This window comes from Fringilla coelebs (assembly GCF_963513975.1).
Source record: "Fringilla coelebs genome assembly, chromosome: 6".
Classification (NCBI taxonomy): Eukaryota; Metazoa; Chordata; class Aves; order Passeriformes; family Fringillidae; genus Fringilla; species Fringilla coelebs.
Genome location: NC_140034.1, coordinates 37,934,833 through 37,962,633, shown reverse-complemented (window position 1 = coordinate 37,962,633; position 27,801 = coordinate 37,934,833). Strand labels below are relative to the sequence as shown.

The window sequence follows — 27,801 nt, the reverse complement described above, 5'->3', positions numbered from 1 at the left end:
TTTATCTCTCCCTCCCTCCCTCCTTCCCTCCCCCACTCCGGCCTCCCATCCATTTAACAAGCTGAAATAAAAAGCCACATGAAAGGCCTTCTCTGTGCTTGGCTTTAATGAGGGACACGCGACCCAACAATAAGCGCACGCTGCAATCAGGCCAAGGGCTTTATGGCACACGCCAGACCGCAACCCGGCCGCGGCCAGGCGGCCAGACACGGCCCGCGGCCCCGCTCCCGCCCCGCTTGCCTGCAGGCGCCCGAGTTTCCCCCTTGCCCATGTTTCTGGGAGCCAGGACAGCCCGGGGAAAACCCAGCTCCGTCCCTGCTGTCGACCCCGGCCACCTCGCAGGAGCGCTCGTTCGCCACCGAATTCGGAAGGGCGACCGAGCGCCCGTCGATCCCCGCCGTGCCCGCGTCCCCTGCCATCACCCACCCCTTCCTCGGTGGGCTCCGGTAGCCGGGGTCAGGAATGGGGCCGGGCCTGCGGCACGAGCGCCCCAAAGCCGGGCGCTGCGCCCCGGGAGCCGCCCCGGGTGCCCGTCTGCCGGGCAAACACCGTTTTACTTTTGGTTTCTAGCCGGGGCCAGCCCCCGCCGGGCAGGGCAGCTCCTGCCCGCGGCTGCGGGGCGCCGCGCCGCCCCGTCCCGCCGCCCGGGACACCGCCGGAGAGGGGGCACACGCGTGGAGTGGTGGGGTGGAGGGCAACGGGGAACGAACAAACTAACTAACTAACAAGGGTATTTTTGAAACATTTCATCCTCTATTGTTCGGCCGCCGTAGAAAGCTGCCCTGTGGAGAGGCGTCTGATTTTCGAGGGAACTCTCTCTCCCAGTGTGAGCGCCGTAAATATCTCAACAGATGCTCGGCTCGTTCGTAATCAGCTCGGCTCCTCGGCGGGCAGCGCGGCAGCAGCGGCGGCGGCGGCGGCAGCAGGGTATTAATTCGGGATATGAGGGCTCTCCGCAACATTTGGTTCTTTTTTCCAGAAAGGAAAGATGGAAAAGGGGAGGGATCGCCCGTGAGTCTGACTGACAGTTTACATAATGAGCTTGTGAGGATGCGAGGCAACTATATAAACAGCTCGAAGCGAAGCAAGTTTTCCATTTACTGAGCGCTGTTAGCACCGGTTAAAGGAGGAGCGGTTCCACACTAAGCACTCCCCTCCGCGTCTCTCACCAAACCCACCCGGCTTTGGAGTTTATAAAGGCGACGACAGCGATCAGAGGTCGGCGGCTGGCTGCAGGATTAATTCCCAGAAGGGAACGGATCGACACCTGGATTTTACCTTCCGATTTCTGCTGGTGCTGGAGGATTATTTGGAAGAGCAGGTTGCTCCCGGAGAATCGCCGTGACGCCTCTCTTTTCTCCCTCGACCGAGAAGCGCTTGCTTGGTCCATTTGAGGAATACAGAAGGAAAACTAAACCCACTAAGAACTGGAAGCTCGAATAACACAAGGATGACAGCCTTGCGCATCTTTGGCTTGACGTTTCTTTTAACGATTTTGCAGCAGGTAATGGCACAAGCAAAAAAAAAAAAAAAAAAGGGTTCGCGAAATGTAAAGTGGGTGATGGAAGCAAGTTTGCATGGCAAAGCCGGGTAAGGTCTGATTTGGCTATTTTGTGTGTCTCCCCTTTGTGCAGAGGGTGTCCGGCTCCGGTGTCTTCCAGCTGGAGCTACACGAATTCGTGAATAGCCACGCGTCTCTGGCCAGCGGGAAGCCCTGCTCCCCCCACTGCAGGACCTTCTTTCGCGTTTGTTTGAAGCATTTTCAGGCAGTGGTTTCCCCGGGCTCCTGCACTTTCGGCAGCATCATCACCCCGGTTCTGGGAATAAACTCCTTCAGCATCAAGGATACAGAGAGATTTGACAGCCCCATTAAGCTGCCCTTTAACTTCACGTGGCCGGTGAGATTCTACTTTAAACCTGATTTTGATGGTGGGGCAGGAGGGTGGCAAGAGCAGGCTAGCCGCGGCGGGCGGATAACCTGTAATGTAAACAAACTACTTTTGCTTTTAGATTTATTTCCAGGACTTCCTTTAAAAAAAAAAAAAAGGGAAAAAGTGCAATGAGAAAGCGCAGTTAGATCAGAAGCCCTTGGGATAACTAATATTATTAAGAGAAATAAAGCAAGGGGCTGGGGGGCTTGGAGGTGGGGATGTGTATCCGTGGTCTGCGGGAGGGAGGGAGGGAGGGAGGGAAGGAGGGAAGTTTGTAGCCTCGGGGAGAGAGCGCAAATGCGGGGCAGGGCAGGGCAGGGCAGGGCCGGTGTGCGGTGGTGCGGTGGGGCGCGGCTCGGCTCGGCTCGGTGCGGCCGTGCGCGCTGGGGTGCGGGGCTGACGCTGGTTTCTCTCCCGCAGGGAACCTTCTCCCTGATCATCCAGGCCTGGCACGCGCCCGACAACTACCTGCCGGAAGGTGAATACTGCGCGCGCCGCCGGCAGGGGGCGCCCGCGCGGCGGGAGCGCCCCCGGGCCCGTCCCGGGTCCCCCCCGGGCCGAGCGGCCCCCCCGGCTCAGCTGTTTATACCATAACTCCAGGGCCGGCTTTATCCCACCATCAGGAGCCGGTCCCCCAACGATATCCATCAGGGGCCGCTTTGATTCTGCCCCGGCCTAATCTCCAACACAATTGCGTTTCCTCCGGTTTATTTTTGGCGTGGGAAAGCGAGGCGGGCTGCGGTGAGAAAGCCGGGAGCCTGCCAGCAAGCCCCGTCCGCCTTTTCCTGTATTTTACACCTTGCTCGAATTCCGCCCTTTGGAAAGGAATAATGGCTTTGGGATGTTTTTCTGAGAGGAGAGGAAAAGGATATTTCACAGCAGCTCTCCTTTCGCAGGCCCCTCGGCTGAGTCCCTTTGGCCCGGGCTCGCACACCCTGGTGGCCACCTTTTTGTACCCTCGCATATATCAGCATCCACACGCGTGCCCGTGTACATGTATATATATGTGTATGTGTGTATGTATGTATGTATGTATGTATGTATGTATGTATGTATGTATGTGTGTATGTAGGTGTACACGTGCGAGCGGGGTATCCCGCTCCGCTGGCCCGGCGGGGCGGGACGCGGCGGGCTCAGAGCCGCTGACCCGCGCCCGTTCTCCCGCAGGCTCCCGGCCGCCCCCGCAGGAGTGGCTCATCAGCCAGATGTCGATCCAGCGGTCGCTGTCGGTGGGCGAGGACTGGTCGCAGGACGTGCATCAGGGCCCGCTGACCAAGCTGCGCTACTCCTACCGCGTGGTCTGCAGCGAGAACTACTACGGCGAGAGCTGCTCCCGCCTCTGCAAGCGCCGCGACGACCGCTTCGGGCACTACGTGTGCGCGGCAGACGGGAGCCTGGCCTGCCTGCCCGGCTGGGCCGGCGAGTACTGCACCGAGCGTGAGTGCCAGGGACAGACGGGCGGGGGGCAGCGCGGCGGGCGTCGGCCGCGGCTCTAAAGCTCACGGAGGCCGCCCGTGGCCCGGGCCGTGTTTTCATGCCGACCTCTCCACTCCCTGTCTGGAGAGGCAAAGTTGCGCGCTGAGGACTTTGGCCCCTTTGGCTGCAACCACCCAGCGCCGTGCTGCACCTATGCGAGCCTTAGCAGCAAAGAGCGAGCTGGCAGGAAAGGGACCTTGGCTGATAGCCCTGAAAAGCAGTAGCTGTTGCAAGGTAAAAGGGTAGCAGCTTGCTCGCACAAAGTCTGCCACCAACCATTCCTGCAGCCAGAGGACATGAGATGGGTGTTGCAGTGCAGTAGTGGGAACTTTTACTCTGAGCTCAGGGTATCTTTGGTTTTTTTCAGCCTTTCATTAGCACAAGCCAAAGCCTCTTTCTCTTGCTGCTTTTCTAGCAAGAGTTGCAAGAGTTCATGTTTGTTGCATAAACAGAAAAACTAAAGGACAACTTGTCAAGTGTTGGCTCTCCCTGTTCACTTCCTCCTGTTCCAGAACTCCCCGTACCAAGAAGTTTTAAAACAAAGATTTGAAAGTGTAAAATTCTTTATGAAGTGTTTTTTAAAAGCTTTTAATCCTTTAAAAGTGTATTCTGTAGCACCATGTGTATTTACCTAAACATTTATGCTTTTTTATGTTCTCTTTACAGCCATCTGTCTGGCTGGATGTACCGAACAGAATGGATATTGCAAGAAGCCTGGAGAGTGCCTGTGAGTAGATGGCAAATGCAGTCTGAACATCAGTTAAAATGTCACCTTGTAATAGAAACTTAAACTCTTCTCCATGTCATTAATGTTTTAATTGGACTCTTCTTTTAGCTGCCGTCCTGGTTGGCAAGGCCGCTACTGTGATGAATGCATTCCCCATACTGGCTGCCGCCATGGGACTTGTAAAACACAATGGCAGTGCATATGTGATGAAGGATGGGGTGGCCTCTTCTGTGATCAAGGTTAGTTCTGAAGCTTGCACTTACAGCTCTAGGTTGGGTACTCCTTAGTAGTACGCTAAGGAATCTGACCCACTGGATCGGGAATTAAACCTCCCCGAGGTACATCTTCACAGGCATCAGTTTGTAGCACTGCAGCCTTACATACCAGTTCTTGTAGTAATTTTGTTTGAAAACAAGGAAACCTTTTTGGTAGCTTGCAAAAGAAGTTTCTCTTGGAGAAAGACCTAACAATCTGGATGAGTGTTGAACAGACAAGTTTTCTGCCTGCTCAAGCTAAGTTTATTCCTTGTACAAGTATAAGAGTTAACTAAATAGTTTCCAGCAGCAGTAAACACCATCATTTGGGCCTTCCTTATTTTGCATACAAGGAAGTTAACTCATGTGATAAGTCTGGAGCATGAGAGAAAAATCATGTAAGCAAGAATGAAAAGTACAGGTTCCATTTTAAGGTACACCAGACCACTTCCACCTATTCAACCCACTGAATCACTGAACCGTAGCCAGCTGAGCAGTCATGTCCTCAAGGCCATATATGCACTGCTGGCACTGAGATCATTAAGTGCTCAAAGCAGGCTAAGTGTTTCCAGGACAGTTATAGGATTAAGATGGTGAAGGCTGAATTAAGAAGGAAAAGTAAAGTTGCAGGATTTTTTCTGCTTATAGTTATTTATTAATCAGTTGCATTCAAATTACTCTATAGTATTTACAGAGATAATAAAGCTTTTCTTACGTCCTATGCTTAACCTCTGTCTCAAATTTAAAGGAAAAAAAAAATAAAACCGTCAGGCTTGGCAGGGCATTTGACAGTTTAATCTACTAACATCCATAACAAAAGAGCAAATAAACAATAAAAGATTTCTAGTGCTTGTTTAAATCTCAAAGCCAAAACATCTTTTGTTTTTCCTCCCTTTCTAGAATGTGCCTCAAAGCACACCTTTTAAAGATGGGGCTCATTCTTTTAGTGTGTAACATGCTGTACATGAAGTGGCCATAGTGCTGTGGTGTGTGTCTTGGAAAACACACGCTTATGAAGTACATTTTTGAGTGTGGTACCTAAATCCCATTGCAGCTAACAGTTTTATGTCCACAAAAAAGGGAGAATATACCAAAACACTAAGAAAGTTATATTTTTGCCAGCTCTTTCAAAATTCAGAGCTCAAGTGATAGATGGTAATCTGATTATGACTGGTAATAACCCAGATAACAATCTCCAGTATTCCCATCAATACCAAAATGAAATGCTTCATTGGAAATTCTGTCTTTTTTCTTGACTACAGCCTTTCTGTATGTATATCATTTCCCAGCCATCAAAGACATGTTTTCCTAACTCCTGGTATCTTTGCAGATCTGAACTACTGCACTCACCACAGGCCGTGCAAAAATGGAGCAACTTGCATGAACACTGGCCAGGGCAGCTACACGTGTGCGTGCAAACCTGGCTTCACCGGCGTCGACTGCGAACACGAGATCAGCGAGTGCGACAGCAATCCCTGTAGGAACGGCGGCAGTTGCACGGTAGGGGCATTTTAAATGCAAAGCCTTTGTGTGCAGCAAGCCCCGGTGTGCCTTTCCAGCAGTGGTTCTGTAACAACATAATGGGAATTCGATAGGACGCGGCTTCATTACTGACGCTCACAACTATCATACTGAACCCTTTCCGAGAGGTGTCAGGGGAGGAAGTCTGTTACAGGAGGAGATGTATCATCTAGATTAGAACTGGTCAACTGATCCTTGGGTTTCTGTGGCAGCCATTATGGGAGCTTGGCAAGATCCAGGGTTGATGAGGGAGCAGATCTGTTAAAAATAAGCTTCTCAAACCACCATACATACAGAAATGCACTGTCTGTATTTTAATAGCAAATAAAAGAAAATTTTGCCTTCTGCTATAGAAAGTGAGAAGATATTGTCAAACAATACGGGGGCAATCAGCTGAAACGTTCTGTGAAACAGAATTCCACACTTCTGGATTCTCGTAGTTTAGTGTTTCAGCCTGTTTTTGGATCCACTTAATGATGGATTCTTACCAATGATGGATTGGTAAAGGCTGATTGATTATAGGTATCAAATGTAATCTGATGCATGTTTAGATTAAAGCCAATACAATTTTTAGATTAGAGCACAAGATCCTACCTCCCTTCTCCCAAGGCCTTGGACTTATAGCCCTTGGAAAGAAGAAACAGTTTGTTGTGATTTAAGTGGTGGGACTTACACAAGCCAAAGCAACTTAAACCCTTGTGAAATAAAAAAGGACTCTCACAGTGAGGATAAATGGCCTGATCACAGCTGTGAGGTCAACACATACACCCTGCTCTGGGAAGACGTCTGGGCAGACCTCTGGATGCCATTTGACAGTAGTGGTGTTAGCAATGCTTTTGTGTAGCTGCCTGCGTGCTCCTTACAACTGCATCTGCTCTGCGTGTGTAGCTGCACAGTTACTCCTGTATGCTGAGTATGGCTGATCCACAACTCTCTCCCTCACAGTCCAACCTGCAGTGGTTTACTCTCCTGCAGTTGCTTTTGCCACATCAGGCTGTGGATGAGAAGAGACTGAACAGCGCTTGCTGCTGACCAGAACTAAGCGTGCAGGGAGCTATCATTTCTTTCCATTAAGTAACAGTGGCCTAACATTGTGTTTTGCAGGATATGGAGAACAGTTATCACTGCCTGTGCCCCCCTGGCTACTATGGCACTCACTGTGAGCACAGCGCTCTGACATGTATAGATTCTCCCTGCTTCAACGGTGGCACGTGCTTGGAAAAGGATCAAGGGGCCAGCTACACTTGCGTTTGCCCTTTCGGCTTCACAGGGTCTAACTGTGAAAAAAAAGTTGACAGGTGCACAAGCAACCCGTGTGCAAATGGTGAGTCTTTTTATCAGAAAATCTCATGACCCTGACTCATTTGTGCTTTTCAGTGCAGAAGTGATAGAAATCCAATCTGACCTCTACTCTTCCTCTAGAACATCAGTCCCTCTCCCCCTCTGTATTCCACATCCACCCTAATTTTAGTCTCTGCCATTTTCTATGCAACAAAAAAATGCATGAGGTTTATCATATGGTGGGGAAGATGGCAGAATTAAATTAAATTAACTCTATTACATATTTAGAAGGGGCATAATTTTAAGGCGCGGTGATACAATTAGGTAAAGCGGAATGAACTTTTAGATGTGCAGTTGTTTGTAAAATAACCTCTCTCTCCTTGAGGTAGCATAACATGCTGACTGGAGAAGGGTTTAGATTTCTGAGTGAAGTGCATTGCAAACTAATTTTTATTTCACTTTTTTCCCCTCAGATGGTAGTTGCTTTTACCTTGGGCAGATTCGTGTGTGCCGCTGTCGGGCTGGTTTCTCTGGTCAGAAATGTGAGATAAACATCAATGATTGTGCCAGAAACCCATGTTCCAATGGGGGAACTTGTCATGATCTAATCAACGATTACACCTGCACATGCATGCCAGGCTACAGTGGCAGGAACTGTGACATCAAAACCAGAGATGAATGTGCTTCTGGGCCATGTGAGAATGGAGGCACATGCTACAGTGGACTTTATAGTGCCAACTTTGTTTGCTACTGTCCTTCTGGCTTCATGGGCAACCGCTGTGAACTGCCAGTTTATTCAGTGCCCGTTACACTTCCTCCTAAACCAGTCCCCTGGATTGCTATATCCATGGGGGTGGGGCTGGTGGCTTTGCTCATACTGTTCTGCATGATAGCAATGGTCATCAGGCAGATGAGGATGCACCCAGAGCAGGAGCTGGAGACAATGAACAACCTGTCTGACTTCCAGAAGGACAATCTCATTCCAGCTTCCCAGCTGAAAAACACCAATAAAAATAAAGACCTTGAAGTGGACTGTGGGCTGGAGAAATCAAACTACAAACCCAAGAACCATAAACTGGACTACAATCTGGTAAAAGATCTGACAAGTAGAGGGACACCGGAAGACAAATATTACAAAAGTGAAAAGTGTTTAGGAGAGAAGTCTCCCCTCCGACTACACAGGTGAGAATGCAGTTTTTATTATAGTCTTTTTTAAAGCCATGCATCTTCACATCAGTCTAGAAGCAGGTAATACACTAAACAAACCAGACCAAAACCAGGAATCTTCATACTGAAGTATGCATGTCACAACCAAGTACTACCCTTAGCCAAGTCAATTAATTTGAGTGTTTGTGCAGGGTGCTGCTGGTATGGATACTGTGAAGGAACCTGGAGTGGCTAGGCCAGTAGTGAAAGTAAGAAGTATCTTTCCTTCCTCAGTAGATCTTGGAGGAACGACAGTAAAGGCATACAGTGATTAAAAATAAGTATTTCACTTTATAAGAAGGCAAGATGATCTGCTTACTGAGAAGAATGGTGGAGTGAAAACAACTACTCTTTTTCAAAAGGAGAAAAGAGCAGGTGTTCAGTGGCTTATCAGTCTTCTGGTTCATGTGCTGAAGGTCTTGTCTGGGATCTGCATGTGGTTGTTAGACTGAGGGCTCTGAGGAACCCGCTGTTAGGCTGGACATGGCAGGGACATAGGAAGACTCTCACTGTTCCTTATTTCCACTTCTCTAGCATAATATCCCGACAGCCACAGAACGTGTGAAACTTGATCCCATGCACTTCCCTTCCACACCTTCATGGCTATCTCGTTCCACCGCTCCATATTCATGGTAGATTTTGAGAGTCAGGCTTGTCAGTAATCAGCTAATGTTCTTTTTTTCTCTGCCCTGCCTTAGTGAAAAGCCAGAATGCAGAATATCAGCGATATGCTCTCCGAGGGATTCAATGTACCAGTCCGTCTTTGTGATAACAGAAGAACGGAATGAGTGCATCATAGCCACAGAGGTAAGTCAGTGCAGAGGTGGACAGGCATAACTTCACAAGGTAAAAGGGTAATTATCCTTTAGTATTGTATCTTAGAAGGTTCCTTTATTTCCAGGGATCATAATACTTCCAGCATTTTCCTCTCCTCTTCTGTGGCCCACACAAAACACGTAGTGGGGAAAATAAAAAAATAAGCCGCTCTGACTTTATTAAAGCAGATGTTTTGGGCATAGATAAGTCAGTGGTAGATGAAAACACAGAACATCAGCCCATAAAAATTCAGCGCATTGTAGGATTATTTCCTCTACAATAGGTGGTCAGAAAAAAATGGACATAATAATCGTTCTTAGGCCCATTGATGTAAAGCCATGTTTTTTCCTGTCACTACAATGGATAATCTTTGTTCTGTGGAAGCAGGCAAAGCTATAGATTTCTAGCTGAAGAAGGTAGCAGGATGTGTTAGTGGATAGGCATAACAGCCATTTAGGAAGTCTGTTATAAGGTAATTCCAACCTCTTAGCATTTAAACTCCAGCTCAATACTCTCTAGCAGAAGTTAATGCTGTTACTGATAAAACCGTCTCAATTTTTATGTTATATTGAAAAGTTGGATACACAAAAAAAGGAAAGGCCTAACACTGAACTTTAAAGACTGTGAAAGGCACATATTGAGGAACCAAATAGTTCCTGAAGAACTACCAGCCTTTTGGAAAAAGTCTCAGTGGAAGTTAAAGGCAATTTGACTTTAACCAATACCTGCCTTCTTCGGTGTAGTCATCTTCAGGACTAATTTCAGCCTGTAGAAAAGAGAAGCTTGCTGTGCCATACAGCAGTGATCTGGGAAGTCAGATCTGCAGGATTCAGTCTCTCTTTCCAAGCTGGATATCAGATTTCCCCTTGAAAGCAAGCTGGAACACAAGTCAACCAACAATATTAAAAGTTTAAGACTAAGAGAAAGGATTCAGAGATACAAATGACAGCTAGACGCTTCATTCCCATTAAGTGACCTAAATACTGTATCTTCAAAAATCTTGCTGACCAAAGCTAGGCTCCCAAATTTACATCAAGCATCTCCAGAAATGTTTCTGCTTTCAGAATGTCAACCCCCTAGAATCCCTCTGCACACCGTTCAGGCTTAATGCTTCTAAACACAAGCTATTTAACTATACCATGTACTTTTTAAACAGATCCCTAATGTTAAGCACGCAGGTTTGTAAGCATTCTCCTCCTCAGGCCAGGTAGAGAGGCCACTTATCACACAGATGACTATTTTTATTTTTGGCCTGTGATTCTTTGCCTCTGGACCCAAATGAAAACATTAAACAGTGAGAGTTAAACTGCAGTAATGTTTGGCTTAAATTGCTTTGGTTTGATATAGCTGAATTATAGTTTTTAGTTCTGCACTACTCTGTATGCCGGGATTTCTTCTCATTCCTGGTGTTATTTTATCTCCTGACAGGTATAAGACTGAAGATCAGACCATTTGCACCTCAGATTTGATGATGCCAGTAGATGGACGTTCCTGCTGCATTGTTTACAATTCAGAACTGGATTGGACTGTTTTTAATTACATGCAACTTGCTGCTCTCAGGCGGAGGATGGAACTGAGTGAACTGGACAGACTGTGAATTTACTGAAAGATGCAATACACCTTTTTGTTCTTACTGCCCTTGTTTGAAGTTTGATACCAGAAATCTCATTTCCTATTGAAAAGGGGAGGCAGAGGGAAGAGAGAGGTTAAAAATGTTGGTGTTTTAAAAGATGCTGAGGCCAGTTCCTCATGGACAGACCCCTGGCTTTCCAGAACTCTGGTTATGGGAGGTGCTGGTAGATAAGGAGGCACATAACTGTCACAGATGTTGCCATGGAAGGTGCGAAGCAAGACACATTGCTATGCAGATAATGGATACAGTATAAATGAGGTCTCAATTTTTTCTGGGTTTAAAAGTGCCTATAATGTGTCAAGAGAATCTAACAAGCCCAAATAGAAACTTGACTGCTCTTTTTGCAGTTACCTGAACAGTACTGGGCAGAGGTAGTTGATACTTCCTGCTAAACATCCATTTGCATCTCCTCTCTCCTGCTGCATGTACTGGAGACTGTGTAAGGGGTGAGAGGAGGAGGAAAGAAGAAAACCCAATTTACATGTCAGCTCATTTGGTGATGCTCTGGAGAACTGATTGACTCAAGCCATGATGGGGAACATGATTTTTGTGGAAGCTGTGATAAGGAATGTGTACTGCCTCGTCCCTATTGATAGGGAGGAGGTGATCCCAGCTCTATATAAGGCCTTACAAATGCGTTTAAAATCAATCAGCTCCTAGAACCTTTATGTGCTGAGCTGTCTCAGCTGTTTTCATGCCCTTTGCACTACCAATGATTGTGAATAGACATTACTTCTTTTCTTCTCCTTCCTCATTCTCTTCCCCCTGCCTTATTTTGACACAAATTCGGGGGGTTATGTAGTGTTTCTGAATTAGGTGCCACCTTTTACTGCAAATAGTCTCAAAATTGCAGCTGTTACTTTCTGAAGAAGCAGCAGCAGTGTGACACAACCCACTTACTCACCCCTCCATTTCTCTATCTGGTTGCAAAACTCCAACTCTTGTTCTTCATCCTGGTTCTAAATGCCCGGTAGTAAAGCACTCACTGAGATGCCCTCTGCCTAGACAGGTGGAGATTAAAGTTAGAAGGTTTTAGGCTCATCCTGTTTCTTTCATACCTACCCAGTGCTACATGGAAAATTCGCTGTGTCTGTCCCTGGCAGCCGGAGGCGGGCAGAAGCTCCTTTCTTCTATACATACTCACAGCAATAATACCGGACAGCCCAGTGGAAAGTGCCGTGACACTCATGAATGAGACCAGGGCAAGGGGCAGAATGAGGAGGGAGAAACAAGATCTCTTCGAGGAAACCCGGACTGTGCTGTCTCTCTGACAGCGATATTCCTGCCCTTGTAAAGCCTTTTGGACTAGCCCATCTACTCCCTTGAACTGTGCAGACAAGACCCCTTCATATTGTCCACTACTGACTTTCTGCTCTGACCACGTAGGACCATTTTGAAGATGACCTTCAGAAATCAATAATATGGGTTTTAGTTTGTCTGTTTGTAGTTTATTTTGAAGACTAGTATTTCAGTAATTTAAAAAAAATCAGAAGCACTGAACTTTCTACGTTTTATAACATTATTTTGTATATAATGTATATTTATAATCAAAACAGAAGTGTAAATATGTTTATTACTTCTCATGTAATGTTTTTAATGTGATGACAAAGTTTGAATTTTATTTTTTTTTTCGAGCAATGAAAATACTTTCCTGCTACTACAAAGTTTGTTGTGGTTTGTCCTTTTACACATGTTACTCTGTGACAGCCAAAGTTAGCAAAGCCCCCCAGAAGTAACCTCGCCTGCCTGGTCCCTACATTTACATTTTGCACACCAACTGATGTCAGCTGCTTTTTATAAAAAAAGTTTTAGTTTTAACACATGTCAACAAAGTTGTTCAGCTGAGTGGCATTCATCTGACATTTTGAAATGTTATACATATTTATATTGTGATAGATAATATTTAAATTACATGTATACACACACGTATATATATACACACATTCTCTTGCTATGGGTGGGACTGAACTGTCAGGAAAGTTATTTTTATTAATGCTTCACTCTTCCTCTCCCCTGACAAGTCATGACACAAAAGATGCAAATTTAATACCATTTCAAAGTGGCTTAATAAATGCGTTGTCTTGGGGTTCACGTACAGAACAAAACACTATTACCGTCTTTTTTAATCCTGTTTCTTTAAACACTTTTAATAAGATCCAAATCTAGTCTGCAGGTTAGGCTGGCACAGCCTCTACACCTGCACATGTAAGATTGTATCCTTGTTTGTTCGATTGCAAAGGGTAAGATTTGTCTTTCACTTGTGGGATTAGGGGGAGTTTCAGGCTTTCTCCTCCCGAGTTCCCCACACTACATCAGCAGCTGTGTCCTCCCGGGGCATCACAAAGTCATTATCCTCTACAGCCTTTTTGGAGGACATTTCCACCAAAAAAAAAGTGTAAAAAGCACACTTGTATAAACATTCCCAGCAGGTTTAGTAGCCTTTGAAGCACATACATTTACAGGCAATTAAGTCTCTCACTAAATCAGCTAGGTGCAATACAGCCAAGATCTGAGTGCACAAAAGCAAAACTATAAGAACAGGAAACTACTGCTGCTCTATTTTAAAATCAGGGGGTTTTGTTGTTGTTGACAAAGTGCCAAAAAATCATCTGAATATTGGATGCCTTTCCTATCTTTCCCCAAAATAAAATCTAAGCAAAATTTGCTATTTTTTTTTCAAAAAATAAAAAAATCAAAACCCCCAGTGACATTTTAAAAGCACCATAACAAATTCTTTTTACTTCATTAAAAAGAAGTCATTAAAATACTGCAAATAACGATTCATAAGGGTCCTTCTGAGTGTATTATTAGGGTTACATAAATACTGTTTACTTTGGATGGTTTTGTTTCTCCCTCTTTAGACCTTTTCACAGCAAAATTAACTTTCAAATCCCAGCCAATTTCCCCAGCTACCATAAAAATAAATTTAAGATGAAACTCAGAAATAAGAAGCCACCTCCCCCTCCCCAAACATTCACCCTGTAGAGCAAATTATGAAAAACAAGCCATTGACAAAAAGCTGAGCAGATGCTCCCTGCTTGCAGTCCTTCCTCGGCAATGTGAAATAAACCCAACAGATGCCTCTCTTAATTGAGCACATGGATTACATACACACATGCACTTTGTCCTGCTTAAAACAAAACACACACAAAAATCAAACAGGAAAATAGACAGAGAACTCTTCCCAATGCCTAGGCAAGCAGGAATGCTAAGACCAAAAAAGACTCAGCTCTTCCTGCTCAAAACATGACAGGAAACTGTAACCATAGACAGAAAGGAGTTGAAATCCATTAAAGCCTGTGGACCTGATTATGTAGATCCCATGGGGTAAAGCAGGTACAACACATGCCTTTGTGTATCCACACAGGAGAGAGGCAAAAAAAAAAAAAAGCATCATCTTACAAGGAAATCTGTGAATATTTACTGGAGGCAGCACTGCACGACGCAGCTACCGGAATAGATCACAGATCCTACACAGGAAAAACAGGAGCAATGCCTGCTTCCACACAGGGGGACATGGAAAGCATATGTGAATCCCTGCACGTGTGCACATCCCCAAGTCCTTGCCAAAGAAACCACAAGAAAGTTAGCTGAACACATAATATGACCTGGATTTAACCCACATCTTTGGCCAAAACCTTCCTCACTGAGGGCCACTGCGCTCTGACTGCTCAGCAGCCTGGTCCCCCCCCAGGTGAGTACATCTCTGAGCCACAGTGTGGGAATTCACCAGGAGATGAGATCCTTCTGGCTGTAAAGAATCCTCAGCCTCAGTTTCACAGATTCCTCCTGAGGACCACAGACCATGTCAGGACCAAAATATTGTGATAAGCAGTGCCTTTTCTCTTAACAAGCTCTTGACAAGCTTATAGACTTCTCATACCAAACTGTGCAATTTATTGCTTTCAGCATAATTTGCAGTAACTATGGTAAGATTATGGATTTGGCTCAAGGACTGCAGCTAAACTTGGCATTCAGTTTTAAAAGACTTCACAAATTCACTTGAAAGTCATGTGACAAAACAACAATTTTAAGAATGGACTCTGCTTCTGAGAAAATCTTGCATGCTTCCTTGTATGAGCACCTGTTAAAAACTATTCCACAGCCACGCAGAGCACTTCAGTCTAAATAATTTTGGAGCTGGAATGAGTGAGAGGGGTACTGCCTCGGGCAGTGCCTCCCCTGAGCTGTTTCATGCTCGGCTCCAACCCTACATCACTTTCCTCTTTGACGACTCGGCGGCCGAAGGGAGACAGATGCCGGGATATACCCGTAGCTATAGCACCCACTGGTGCTGAGACAACATGCAGCAGGACACGGCACAGGGCACAGAGTTTACTTAAGTTAGTGTAGGTGAGGGGCGCTTGTAGAACTTGGGGTCGATACAGGACATGCACAAGACCTGACCAGCAACAGCTTTCAGCCTTGAAAGAGCTGCTGAGGAAGAGTAAATTAGTTGTTGTGCAATTGCAGCCATCTAGTCCAACAGATTAAACTATCCCTGTAAAAATAAAAATGCATATCAGGTATTTTCATTGCTCCTCAGTCTTTCCTTTCATTAATTTATGCTAAATTGAGAAAGGCACCATAGGTCACTAACCAACCCTCACTCCAGCACCCTAAGCAACAGTTACCTATCTGTGTTTGCCTGTCATTCCCTTATCTCCCATACCTGACCCATAAATACACATTGGTTTTACGCAGCAAATATGACACTCCCAGCACATTTTGCACTCGATCCAAACTTCAGTTGTGGAGAATTGACATCACTCAGTGGCCCTCTGCCACACTTCACTGTTTTCACAACTTCAATTTTACACCCTCTCCATCAAGAGTCCCTGCCCTCATTGTGCCTCTCCCTCCCTAAGTTCTACTCTTTCTTTTTAAGTTTTTCCAGCTCAGCTCCCAGAGCTGTCAGGTCGGCCAGTGACACCCAAAGCAGTGAGATTTCTCCTTGATCACTCTTCCATCTGCTCTAAACCATCCTACTCTGCTCTCAGACCTTCTCAGGGAAATGGTGTGACCCAGCACCATAAAGCTACCCTTTCTTCTGTCTCTGCTGGGCATTACCATTGCCATCCTTGCTTCTCTGCCCCTGTACAGTTCTGGGGCATATTTCTGCAGTACAGTGGTCTGTCATGCTGCAGGGTTAGGATGGAACTCTGGTCCATCAGGTAATTGATTGTGTACACAGCAATAATTTCAGACGCCAATGCAATTGTTCCACTCACAGCATTTGATTCCAAGGACCTTTGTACTTTGTGGAATGTACCTTGTTTCCTCCCTTTTAGATCTTGATGACAGACCAGCAGCTTCCCAGAGGTGCTCCATTCTCAGATACATCAGCTGTCCCCTCCAAAGAGCTTTTCACCTCTCAGGAGACAAAAAGGGAAAGAGACACACCACTGATCTGCTTACACAGCTCACCCAGCAGTCACCGCCACCCAGAGGTCTTCACTGCCTTCCAGCAGCACTGCAGGAGTGCTCCCCTGGACGGAAGAGTAGGTCAAGTTTAAAAGTCCAGGGCATGGAATGGACTGGAAAAAACTCCTGCTGCCCAAGTCTCCATCTCTCCATCCTCCCCTCTGACTGGGTCACTTCTGGCTGACATGTCATGTGAGAGGTGACACCCACAGCTAAGGCACCAAGAGGGGTCTACACCTGTGGGTAACATAGCCCTGGGTGTTGTGTGACCTGCATAACAGAGATCATCCCATGACTACCTTATCTCTTCCACAGACTGTACAATTGTGATGGACTTGCCTCTCACAGAGATAGCAGCATAGTACATAACCACCACGGAAGAGCTTAATCCTTCTTCATTTCCTCTGCAAACATTCTGTCTTTCCCCTTGCCAGCCAAGTTGGAGACAGTGCTCAGACTCCATCTATCCCTGCAGCCAACTCACCCTGCCAGCCGCTCAGCATGAAGATCAGGTCATCCCCAGGGAGAGTCCCAAGGTTCAAAAGGAGCACCTTGCTCATAATCATGTTTTGCAAATACACATTTAATGGAGGAAATAATGCAGTTTGAGGAGAGGCTGTTTGGTGATGACATCTTTTAGGTGTACTTTATAGCTTATTTGTTGAATTGTTGCTGGCTTCACAGTGGTTTTGGTGATTATATTTTTAACTAACTGTCTAGAAGGTCACAGAGACACCATGTGTGTTTTTATAAATGAAATCGAACTAAGTTGTATTTAACATCCAAACAGATCTGCTGAGAGTCAGGTTTATAGCTGGAGAGGCCTCCACCAGTCAGAACAGGATTTGGCCATTCCTGGCATCATGCAGGAGCTCTGATGATCCCTGTACTGGGGCACATGGCTCCCACGGAGGTTTGTGAGGAGGGCTGAAATTCCTGGTGCAGATATGAATCACTGTGCATTTGAAAGTACTTCTCTATTAACACTGTTTAATATTTGCCTTACATTTTATGCTTTGGCAGAAAATGCCGAAGCGGTGCCAAAGCATTTTGTTCTTGATCATAAACTCATTTGTGCTCTGGAAGATTGTCAACAAAGAAACAAAAGACAATTTGAACAACATGTATCTGGGGGGTAAAAATCCACATGAGATAAAAGCATGGTAATTAAAAAAGAAATGGCCTGTTCTAATCCCCTCTTTCAATTCAGCCCACCAGGTCCTGGTGTTAGTTTCTTCATCAATAGTTTCCCGTCCCCTCATGTCTCCTTACAGTACAGAGGCTCTTTTCTTCCTCCCAACCCTCTCCTTTCATGAAGATTATACTGATTTTCATGCTTTTAATGGTATTTATGTTTGTCATAAGTTGCTTAGGAGGAGGTTTTTGAAGTTCTTCAAAACTCTAGCCACGATTCACAATGCCTGTCCAGGTTTCTGTTCACTTACATCCTAGGAAGAGGTAGAAATACCCGTGTGCTTATAATTCCAAAAATCTCCTTTTTCGTGGAGACGTTAAGGTGTTAAGGAACCCTTGCATCAGATGCACATTTTTCAAACATGAGGAGGAAGAATTTCCTTGCCTTTTTTGGCAGTTGCTGCACAATCTGCTCTCAGTCATCTCCAGCAGATGCAGATTCATCTCACCTCACTGCAGCCACCCAAGCGTGAAGCGTCTTGTTTAAGCCAACCGTGTGACTTATCTAGGGGTCACGGAGAAAGGTACATCCTTCCAGTGTTTGCTCCTGGAGAGGCATCTGAAATAACTGGGGGGAAGAATGATGCTTGGAAGGGTCAATGTCAATAACTGAAACCTGACAACTGCTTTTAAGATGGTTTGAGCTGCGTAAGAGGCGTCCTAAAGCATGAATTTGAGGAGCAGCACTTCTCTGAAGGGAGTGGGACGCAGACACTTAACCCCTACACGTCCTTGAGGAGGTCTCCGTTTCCATGGCTGGCTGTTTCTCTCTCCTGAATTACGAGGTGCAATTGTAACCGCTAATGCGGCTTTGAAGGATGTTGGAAGGGCTCGTTGGTATCCCTCAGCCTCCTCATGGCTGCGGAAGTGCAAACAAGCCTTCACCGATTTTTTGCTTCGATTGTTGAAGTAGCCGCTAAGGATGAACAGCCCCGTGCAGAGCAGGCGCTGCCCGCCGCCCCTCACGGCTGAGGGGGCAGCGCGGAGCCCTCGCTGGGCCGCGCCGGACCGCCACCGGCGCTTCCTGTTTGCTACCTCACAGCGCCATTTCCCGTTTCCTGCCGGATTATGACCATGCCAACTGCTTTTCCCAGGCCTGAACCAGCTTCCCAGCACCCCCGTTTCCACTCACACGGAAACACCATCATGGACACTGTGCCGGTGGCTGAGGGTGCTCCGGGCTGCCGTGTGAAGTAAAGCCCCCTCCCCACACTGTCACCGTCCCGCTCCCTGCCCAGTCCCAAGTTAAAGAAGTGAGTCTCACACATTCCATAAAGTCTCACACGTTCCATAAAGTGGGAGAGAACAAAACGAAGTGCTGATAATTTCCCAGGGTTTTACTGCAAGCCAGCAGAAGGCAGCAAGGCACCCTGCAGAGCGTGAGTCAGCTGGACAGAGAAGGCGGTGACATGAGGGACTCATGGGGCCCATCTCTGCAGACACCCTCTCTGTCACTGGACTTTCTGCCTTCTCAGACACCTGGCACTGAGCTGCCTAAAGCAAAACACTGTGAGAAATCACATGAAAGCATCAGAGTACAAGGGATTAATGTGGTCTCCAGCAGCGAGTCCCAGTGCCTCATCACCCCCATGGTAGAAATACTTCCACTTCCATCGCTGAACTTGCTTTCAGCATCCAGACACTTCTTCTTTCTCCACTCTGTTCAAGGCTTATTAGTGTGTGGTATTTTCTCATTACTTGTAATAAAGTGATGCTCCCAGTCTTGTTTTGGTGCCTGAGGCAGCTGAGCCCTTTCTGTCTCTCCTTGAATGTCACAGCCTCTAAAGCTGAGGTGAGGTCCCTGGCTCAGGTGGAAAGACAACCTTCCTCCTACTATTCTTTACACCCTTGTTTAAGCACCCAAGGAAATCATGGCCCTTAGAAGATGTCCCTTCCCAGTTAGGGGCGTTAGAGGTGTCCCTACCCCTCTAGTAGCCAGTTCAGGGCCTGACCCAGCTAATATATATTGCCAGTTACTTACTGTGTTGTGTCACCATTTTTCAGATATGAAGAAAAATGAAACGCTTTGCAGACAAACACCAGGGATATGGTACTTTTAAGCTGGTACTTTTATTTCCATACATCTCACCTACAGTAAGTTTTAAAAAAATTACAACAAAAAGCAATATTCCTGTTCCTTCACCTTTTGCCTGTTCAGTCTGTTTAAACTGTGAAGTATTTCAGGAAGGACTTGCCCTTGCTGAAGCTTTCATAATATTCAGGTGTTTCACAGATGCAACACTGGAAAGACCCTGGGCATTCTAAACTGCAGAGTGAAGACATGGAAGTGGTAATAACTGATCTATAACATAAAAAACAAAAGCTGATTTCCCTAGCTGACCCTGAATGAACACAATGTGCATGTTTGTACTAGGTGTTTTCTTACTAAAATACCTGGCAATAAGACTGTACCACTATGAGTGGTCCCCTTGCAGTATAAAGTTTTTGACCATTCCATTTGAGGGTTCTTATGAGAAATCTGAGCAGGCAATGGTAGCAGGGCACTTTCTGTACATTATAGTTAGAACAGGCTCTCCCACAATGAGTAACTGTGGGGCACACTGCTGGAAGCAGGCTGGAGAGGAATGGAGCATACCAGGTGAATCCAAATTGGCAGCATCTGAGAGTGGAGACGGCTGATGTGGAAGGAGCTCTTCGCCATGGACAAGCTGCTGCACTCAGATTTTGTCTTCAGAAAGCTGAGTATGTTCATCTGTACCAGAGAGTAGGGAGAGCAGCAGGAAAAGGGAGCACGTGTTTGCAGCAGTTCCAGAAGCCCTGCAGCCCCCGGGAGCCGGCGGTACAGCATCCCTGAGCAGCCCTGTTCAGCCAGCAGGGGTCTGTAGAGTCGGCACCGCCTGAGCCTGCAGCTGCTCAGGGTAGGTGGCAGACTACATCTCCCTGTCACAAGGCACCTTAACTGAGCAGAATTGTGGGTCTCCTGGAACTGAAGGCGCACCAGGCTCTGTCCCTGTGCACTGTGGTTACTGGGGAACAGAAAAGTGGGGCTAACAGAGGGTAAATATTGCAAGATTTGTGGCTGCGGGCATCCCTTACTAATATTGGGAGTATGGGTGCATCATTGCACGTTCACAGTTTGCAGATGTCTGGCCAAAATGGGGGTTTTAACATAGTTAAAAGGTTTTGCACAGGTCTGGAACCCCAATTGCAAGGTCACAAGTGACCATGGAAAGTGCACTGAGGCACTGCAAAACACTGCATTCAAGGGTCAGGTTGGAGTCATGGGAGGAGGGTGTGTGGCACCCAAACCCACATTACAGTACACACAAGGGATCAGAACGTTCCCCAGCAGCCAAGGGAGGCAACTCAGGCACTTTCAATGAGACTCAATGCTAACACCCTCTCTAAGCTCTCTAAGCTATAAGAGACAAACCAAACTCTACCCTTTCAAAAGCCCACAGGGATCAGGGAAGCTTCATACCCTGGCCTTCAGTGACTAATTTCTGCATGGCAGATGATGCAGCACATCAGGTAACACACATTAATTCAGTGCCAGTGTGCCGAGCCAGGAAGGGCATCTCTATGAAAGTCACTGCTCATGTTTCAGCTTCAGCCTGCAGCTCCAGATGGGGAGCATTACTGCAGAGCAGCAGGCACAGGGAGAAAACAAACAGCATTGTTCACCCTCAGTACCAGACTCCCACCCCAGGACCCTCCTCTGGTGTGCTCCCTGGCCATGAGCTGGATTGGTGGGCTGCAGCTGTAGCACCAGGAGGAGCTCCTCAGTGACAAAAGACAGGCTAACAGTGTGTGGGAGACAGCAAGTTGCATCTCTCTCCAGCCCATTATCACAAAACTGACTGAAAATAGAACCAGAAGGCTGCAGCACAGCCACCCTGAAGTTGGTGCTTTGAAGGCACAGAAAAGCTTTCTGCTTTTCTCAGTTGCCCCTTTGCTTTAGGAGACACCTGTACACCTGCTTCAGCAGCAGTAGGGTCCTTGGCAGCACTGGAGCCCTCGGGGGCAGGAATCAGCTCCAGATGTCCAAGCAGCAGCCTGTACATGCAGCCCTGTGTTTCTTGTCAGAGGCTTATTAACATACAGCTATTAAATTGGTGCCTCTAAGGCAAACAGGGAGAGAGGCCATGGAGTATAGGGCTTCTGAAGGTTTGCAGGAGAGGCAGCAATCCTGTCAGTGGGACTGCAGGCTCAGAAAGCCGGACCCCCATGGCAGCCTGGAGGCACTTGGGAAGAGCAGACCATGTGCGGCTAAAGATGGCACCAGAACCCCTCAGGGTCCAGCACAGTTAGTCACTTCTGCAGCGCTGATGTTTTGGGTGTGGTTGGTTAGCTTCAGTTTTCCTTTTCTCAGGCTCACACACATGCTGGAATTCTACTAGTGAAAGGGCAGATAGAACAGTTTAAGGGGTATTTGTAAGCCTACACCAGAATTAGATAACAATACCTGATGGGGGATGTGAGAGACAGAGGGTGAACTCTGCAGTGGGCAGTTGCAGAGCCTGACCAAAAATGGATGCCCCATCTCTGGAAGTGTTCAGGGCCAGGCTGGATGGGGCTTTGGGCAAGCCTGGTCTAGTGGAAGATGTCCTTTTCCACAGCAGGACAATTGGAACTAGATGGTCTTTAGGGTCCCTTCCAACCCAAGCATTTTGAGATTCTATAAAAAGGCATCAGAATGTCATAGCAAATACCTGCACTGTGTACATTTACTTTGAAAAGGAATTCTCACTGTCTACCTCTGCTTCTCTTTCACTGTTATTTCATTGCTCCAGAGCCTGTTCCCTCCTTCCTGAGTAACTAACTGCAGCTCTCCAACTTTTTGAGTCACGTTCTGGAAAGGCAGAGGCATTCAAGGCATTGCTAGGCAGCCACACAGGACAGATACCTCAGGAAAAGACACCACCCCAGACCTGCAGAGATCAGCCGTTTCCCGGGAGGGTGGATGCCATTCTTGGTATCTTTCTAGGTGCAGTTGTTCACTTCCACAAACACCACCTCTGTTTTAGCAGTCCAGCCGTCCCCCTGTGTCCTGTGGCAGCTAATGCCACAGGGCTGCAGCTGCCAAATGAAAGAGAGCCCTCTTCATGCAAGCACACGTTTGCCTTCAGGGTGCTGAGCAGCCTCACCCATAATTTTGCAGAGCTGAATGATTATTAGGTTCAAAATGCCTTTGCATTAACCTGAGCAGTATTTTATGCACACATCTTGTGTTCTCCTTTTGTCCTCTGCTTTAGTTTTATATAAAAAGCATTGTTAAACAGTTGCAGCATGTAATTTCCTGTAAGCTGGATGGAGTGTGTTCTGGAGTGTGAAGAAAGCTTTGCTAGTAGTACAAAGAACAACTGATGAAGTGACATGGAGATAATTTTTTTATTTCTCAGCCAGCTTTCCTACTAATGCAATTGCACTGACTCCAACAGTTACATTTGTGTAAATCAGGATGAGAGGGGTTCAGGGTTAGGGATCCATTCCCTCTCTTCTCTCCCATCCCCTACTGTACAGTCTCTGCAGCTGCCCTCTGCAGAATCCCCCATTTCTTCACCGTGTTCTCCATCAGGCATTGTTTATCCACTGTAGGTTACGGCACTGTTTGTACAGTGCTTGGAGATCCTCTGTCCATGGAGGCAGGAGTTAACATTAAGGACAAACACCTCTCTACAGTCCTGCCCTGCGCCTTGCTGTCACTAAGCAGCGTGTGGGATGTGCCCAAGCAAAGGGCAGAGCTGCTACAGTGACACGAAGAGAGAGCCCTGAAGAGGCACTACTGAACGGACTCCTTTTGGACTGCTTGTCCAAAGAGAGGTGTTACCACAGCATGGCGCTGTGGGTCCTGCGGGCACTCCTGTTCCTCCACTCTCAGCTGGACAAGCTTTATACTGGGGAGACAGAAGAATTAAGAGAAAATAAGAAGGGTTGGTGTTTACCTGGTGCTTCACTGGCTTCAAAAGCTTTCGGCATGAGTTCATTCTTCGCCCCTTCATCCATGTCTCAACAGAAGTACTCAAGATCCCTACACCAATAGATTCACATGCAAACAGAAATCTTCATGAAAAGGAAAACATCTCTGCCACTGAGGACTCGGTGCACAGACTTTTTGCTTGTCTGATGTGAGACAAAACACATTTCCCATTCTCAACGTTCCTTTAGGGAACAGTTAAGGTGTGCTTTTTCTGTTCTTTTCCTGTGGGACCATGCAGACTGCTCAGGGGATGGGAGTGTTGTTAAGCAGTCACATGAGTCTTTAGAATAAGTCCATAAGGAATTCACCCTTTAGGTCCTAATTAAGTGTATTATATCTTTATTACTGCTGTACTGAGGTGTTTCCAACAGCCACTGTCACTGACACAGGACTTGCTCTCCAAATTATTTTGAATGCCATAAAGAGAAGGTTTTTTTCAATGGCTTCTTTTGGAATTCTCCAGGCTCAAGTACCTGCTCAGTATATGATCAGCTCTCTAATTCTAATGTTCAGTTAAAAATTCATCCACTATAGAGGACGTTTTGATTGGTTGGCTTGGGTTTTTTCTGGGTTTTGGGGTCTTTGGTGGTGGTGGTGGGGTGTTGGTTTGTTTGTTTATGGGTTTTTTGTATTTTTTGTTTTAATGAATACCTCATTACTTCCATACTTTGTCTTCATATTCCAAATCAGCAGCTGGTGGTGAAGTTTGAAAACAACATTGAAGGATGAACCTTTATGCTCTTTGGACCACAGAGGAACACACTTTTGATCTCTTTAAACCTACTTGCTCACACTTTCTTGCAGAAAAATTCCTACTAGTTCCAGGATGACATTCCTGCCAGACTCTGAATGTCATCATATGGAGATCTGCTCCCACACAGAAGGGTGCAGAAAAGATGATGTGCTAATGAGCTACCTTCTTATCCCTGCTGTCAGTTCAGTGACTCTCCCTCCTCCTCTTCCCTTCCCCTGAACTGCAAATGTAATTGCTTTCCAGCAGCCCTGCAAACAGCCCGGTCCATCTGCAGACCTGGAATCCCTCCAGAGGGCAAAGTCTTGGCTTTTTGCTTCAAATTATCTTGTCTTTTCTTGAGAGGAGAAGGAAGGAAATACCAACCAGGGAACTGATGCAGCCTGACTGAGCAGTTGAAACGAGGCCAGCATCCCTTTTGCCATCAGACTACCCAGGCTGTCCTCTTGCCAGTGCTCAGCAGGCCAGTGGAGCCCGTTGCCTGACTACCATGTCACTTGCACTGTTATTCTCCTTGGCAATGCAGCTTGTGCCCCTGAGCCCATTCCCCTCGTGCATTTCTCAACACATTACCTGGCACCCAACATGCAATATAATATCTAACACAGAATGTTAGCCCAACACTTAACTCCTCTTCCCTGTTCTGCAAGGAACTTCACCATTTCTGCATGCACAGGGCACAGGTGCAGGCAAACAGGGTATTTGACATTGCTCACACTGGTTGCCAATTAAACTTGGGTCAAGCAACTTTCCCCTCCCACTCTTCCTAGGTGTAAAGTGGGGCTGGTACTCACTCACCTGCCAAGAGGGGTAGTTAGACTCAATTAACTGGTGTAAAAAGAGTTCTGTGTGTTACTAGAGGATACTGATGCAACATCTGAGCCTGCTCAGGCAAGAGGTATGCTCAGGCTAGAGCACTGAATGGAGCAAGGTCAACACAAACTTGGATTGATACTTGTGGTCTACTAAAGCCATAAAATAATTTCAGATGTCATGGTCATCAGCATCTTTCTTTCACATCACCTCTCTATATGCAGATTAGAACTTGCTAAGAGGCACATGATGTGATTCTTGAGGCTGTCCTGTGCAGGGCTTGGAGTTCAACTGAGATGATCCCATGGGTCCTTCCAAACCAGAATATTCTGTGATTCTGAGTGGTCCTGCTTAGGGCACTTGGAAATGGGGAGGATGAGAGATCAGAGGAAAAAGACCTGCATGAGAAGAGGAATTTGCCTGCTCAATTTTCTTAAGAGGATCCATTGGTACAATATTTGTCAAATAACACTATCTAAGCGGTTGCTTTTATTTCTCATACAGAGGCAACATACCAGGAAAAAGATTTGTCAATAAAAATCTGACAAAAGACAATGATGCTTTTAAATTGTGTTGTTCCCCAACTCCCTTGTTTATGAAATCTATGCCAGCCTTTTCAATTTAAAGGGTCATATTGAGAGCTCAGCTCTGTTTCCTGCCCTGCCTTTGTTTCTCAGTTTCCCATTTGTAACTGTTTTTTCACTAGCCTGGTCACAAAGCATGAAATCAATTGTTTTCAAATCTAGTGCACTATGTTCCCAACAAACACACAGAAAAACTGGGGGATTCAGGCTTGTAACTATTTTGATCTGATATCTTCTGGGAAAAGCCACATGTGAAAACCAGCTGGCCTTCCCACATGGATTTCTCCCACTTAAAGGCTCTTCAGATGCTGTTTAATGCTAATGCTCAGCCTTATGATGCAATCTTTGCTACATATATCATGGATGCTGTAACAAGCCACAATGACCCTTCTACCCAGGTACTGAGTCCTCTCACAGCACGTTCCGCCGTGAGCAATACCTAAAACGTGAGGCTATTGCACAATCATATCATGACACCTTCTTTCCATTACCTCCAGCACAGCACCTTGAAATTCCTCTTTAATTGTTCTCATTATCTTTCTCTACCACATCTATCTCTAAAGAACAGCCAAAAATAGCTCAAAGAAAATTGGCCAGCTCTGTTACAGGAAAGTGGCTGAAATTTGTCAGAGGAGTTACCTCTCAGGTTCAAGGCTCCACAGAGGATGCTATGGAGTCTAGCTTTGACTTTTCTTTGGTGCATAACCCAATGTTATGACAGAACTAGAAGACCTCACACCTGCTGATGTTTGAAAGAAGACACATGGCAAAGCTATATTTATGTTCAACATACACCAAGTCACCCTGAAGGGAGGAAGATAAGAGACCGCTCTTGGCTTAGATTTGGTCTCCCATTGCCTGTATTGCAGCACTGCCTGACTGCAAAAAAGTGCATTACATGGGCTTTGTTAGATGAATGGAGCCCCCCTCAGCTACACCATCACAGCTTGGTGTCATTCCATCACCTTGCAGTGAAATCTAAATCCTTTCTGCTGCTGCTGCATTTTACCTGCCTATCTGTGCATCCACCCACAACTGCTCTTTTACAGCCAAGCCCTTGACACACAATAGTTGTCTGCTTCCCTTCCCTTTGTCTGCTCATTCATGGAAATCCAAGGGCTAAGAAATCCTAAGGCTCTACTGTGATGCTTTGCAATACAGGGAAGGAAAAATTTTGTAAAGCTAGTTAAATGAGGCAGTTAAGGGAAAAGAGGGATGCTTGGAGGTGCACTCTAAGCTACTGTGCCATCAGATGTCATCTTAAACTGCTGAAGAGCAGTTTGCTTGTCCTGCTCATTTAGGATAAAACATATACACACAGCTCTGCCAGCAGCTCTGGAGAAACAACAAGAAAACTCGGGCTTTCCCACCAGTGGGATCAAGAAGAGAACAGCCATCCACAGCCTTGGTTTGAGGAAACTTCATGTTAGAGGCTTCCATTTCAGCACAGAAAGTATGGAGTGGGGGATAGAAGAAGAATAGATGATGATTATTCAACTGGAGATGCAGCATGAAACAGTCCTTGCGCAACAATGTGATGCCTCAGCCATCTTCAGGATTAGACAGAAAAGGCACTGGCAGATTTGGAGGGATTCTTTCTACCTCTGACTCTGAAGACCTCTCTTATGCATAGGCTCGGATTCAAATTAAAGGAATCACTAACTGCTTAATCGTAAGCACATTATTAAGTTCTGCATCGAGTTATTTAAACACATTCTTATCAATCTTCAATCAGGAACCTCTGATCCTTGCTTTCTTGTCTAAGCTTTAAAACACAACTGGGTCTGATCATAATATTATACATGCAGATGGTCAATCTATGAGAGGGCAGCATTGTCACTGCCCATTCCACAGTTTGAGGCAGTGTGACAGGGGATAAAGATAAAGGCTTTGGCATTAGCTTGCAGTGACAGACTTTAGGAGTAAGCATCTGCCAACCAAGATCTTAGAGAGAAGAACACTACTGTCCTTTCACCCTGCATCCACCTCTGCATGAAGCTTCTCTCCTCCAGACAGTGCCCAGGTGCTCCAGCTGATGCTGCAAGCTACCTGCTGCTAGGCTGGGGTCTTGGCAGATTGTAGCCAAGTGCTCTGAAGAGGTTGAGATTAGAGGGCAATTTTAAAAAGAGAATATTATTATCCTGAAGAATCATTAACCTCTTAAAATCTATAAGGCAACAGCCTTCCTATCTTAGCTGGCACAGATTTCCTAAAATGGGAACACAACCAGAACAGATTAAAATATATTG

At 46.2% G+C, this 27,801-nt stretch overlaps 1 protein-coding gene across 2 annotated transcripts; it reads left to right on the top strand.

Moving 5' to 3' along the window:
* Positions 1-1,136: 1,136 nt before the first annotated feature.
* On the top strand, positions 1,137-12,494 carry DLL4 (delta like canonical Notch ligand 4). Of its 2 annotated transcripts, XM_084207781.1 has the most exons (11): positions 1,137-1,504; positions 1,635-1,898; positions 2,352-2,409; positions 3,099-3,368; positions 4,074-4,134; positions 4,243-4,373; positions 5,719-5,888; positions 7,014-7,233; positions 7,664-8,372; positions 9,095-9,203; positions 10,641-12,494. In XM_084207781.1, the coding sequence occupies exons 1-11, from the start codon at positions 1,451-1,453 to the stop codon at positions 10,644-10,646; spliced, it is 2,052 nt and encodes a 683-aa protein (XP_084063907.1). In that variant the 5' UTR covers positions 1,137-1,450; the 3' UTR covers positions 10,647-12,494. The 2 variants fall into 2 exon arrangements, with proteins under 2 accessions (XP_084063907.1, XP_084063906.1); XM_084207780.1 differs by lacking the exon at positions 10,641-12,494 and having other exon boundaries at positions 9,095-9,350.
* The last annotated feature ends 15,307 nt before the right edge of the window (positions 12,495-27,801 follow it).

Coding starts and splice junctions, on each gene's coding strand:
- DLL4 (XM_084207780.1), top strand. CDS start 1,451: ATGACAGCCTTGCGCATCTTTGGCTTGACGTTTCTTTTAACGATTTTG. Junction 3,369..4,073: donor CGGCGAGTACTGCACCGAGC/GTGAGTGCCAGG, acceptor TTCTCTTTACAG/CCATCTGTCTGGCTGGATGT. Junction 7,234..7,663: donor AAGCAACCCGTGTGCAAATG/GTGAGTCTTTTT, acceptor TTTTCCCCTCAG/ATGGTAGTTGCTTTTACCTT.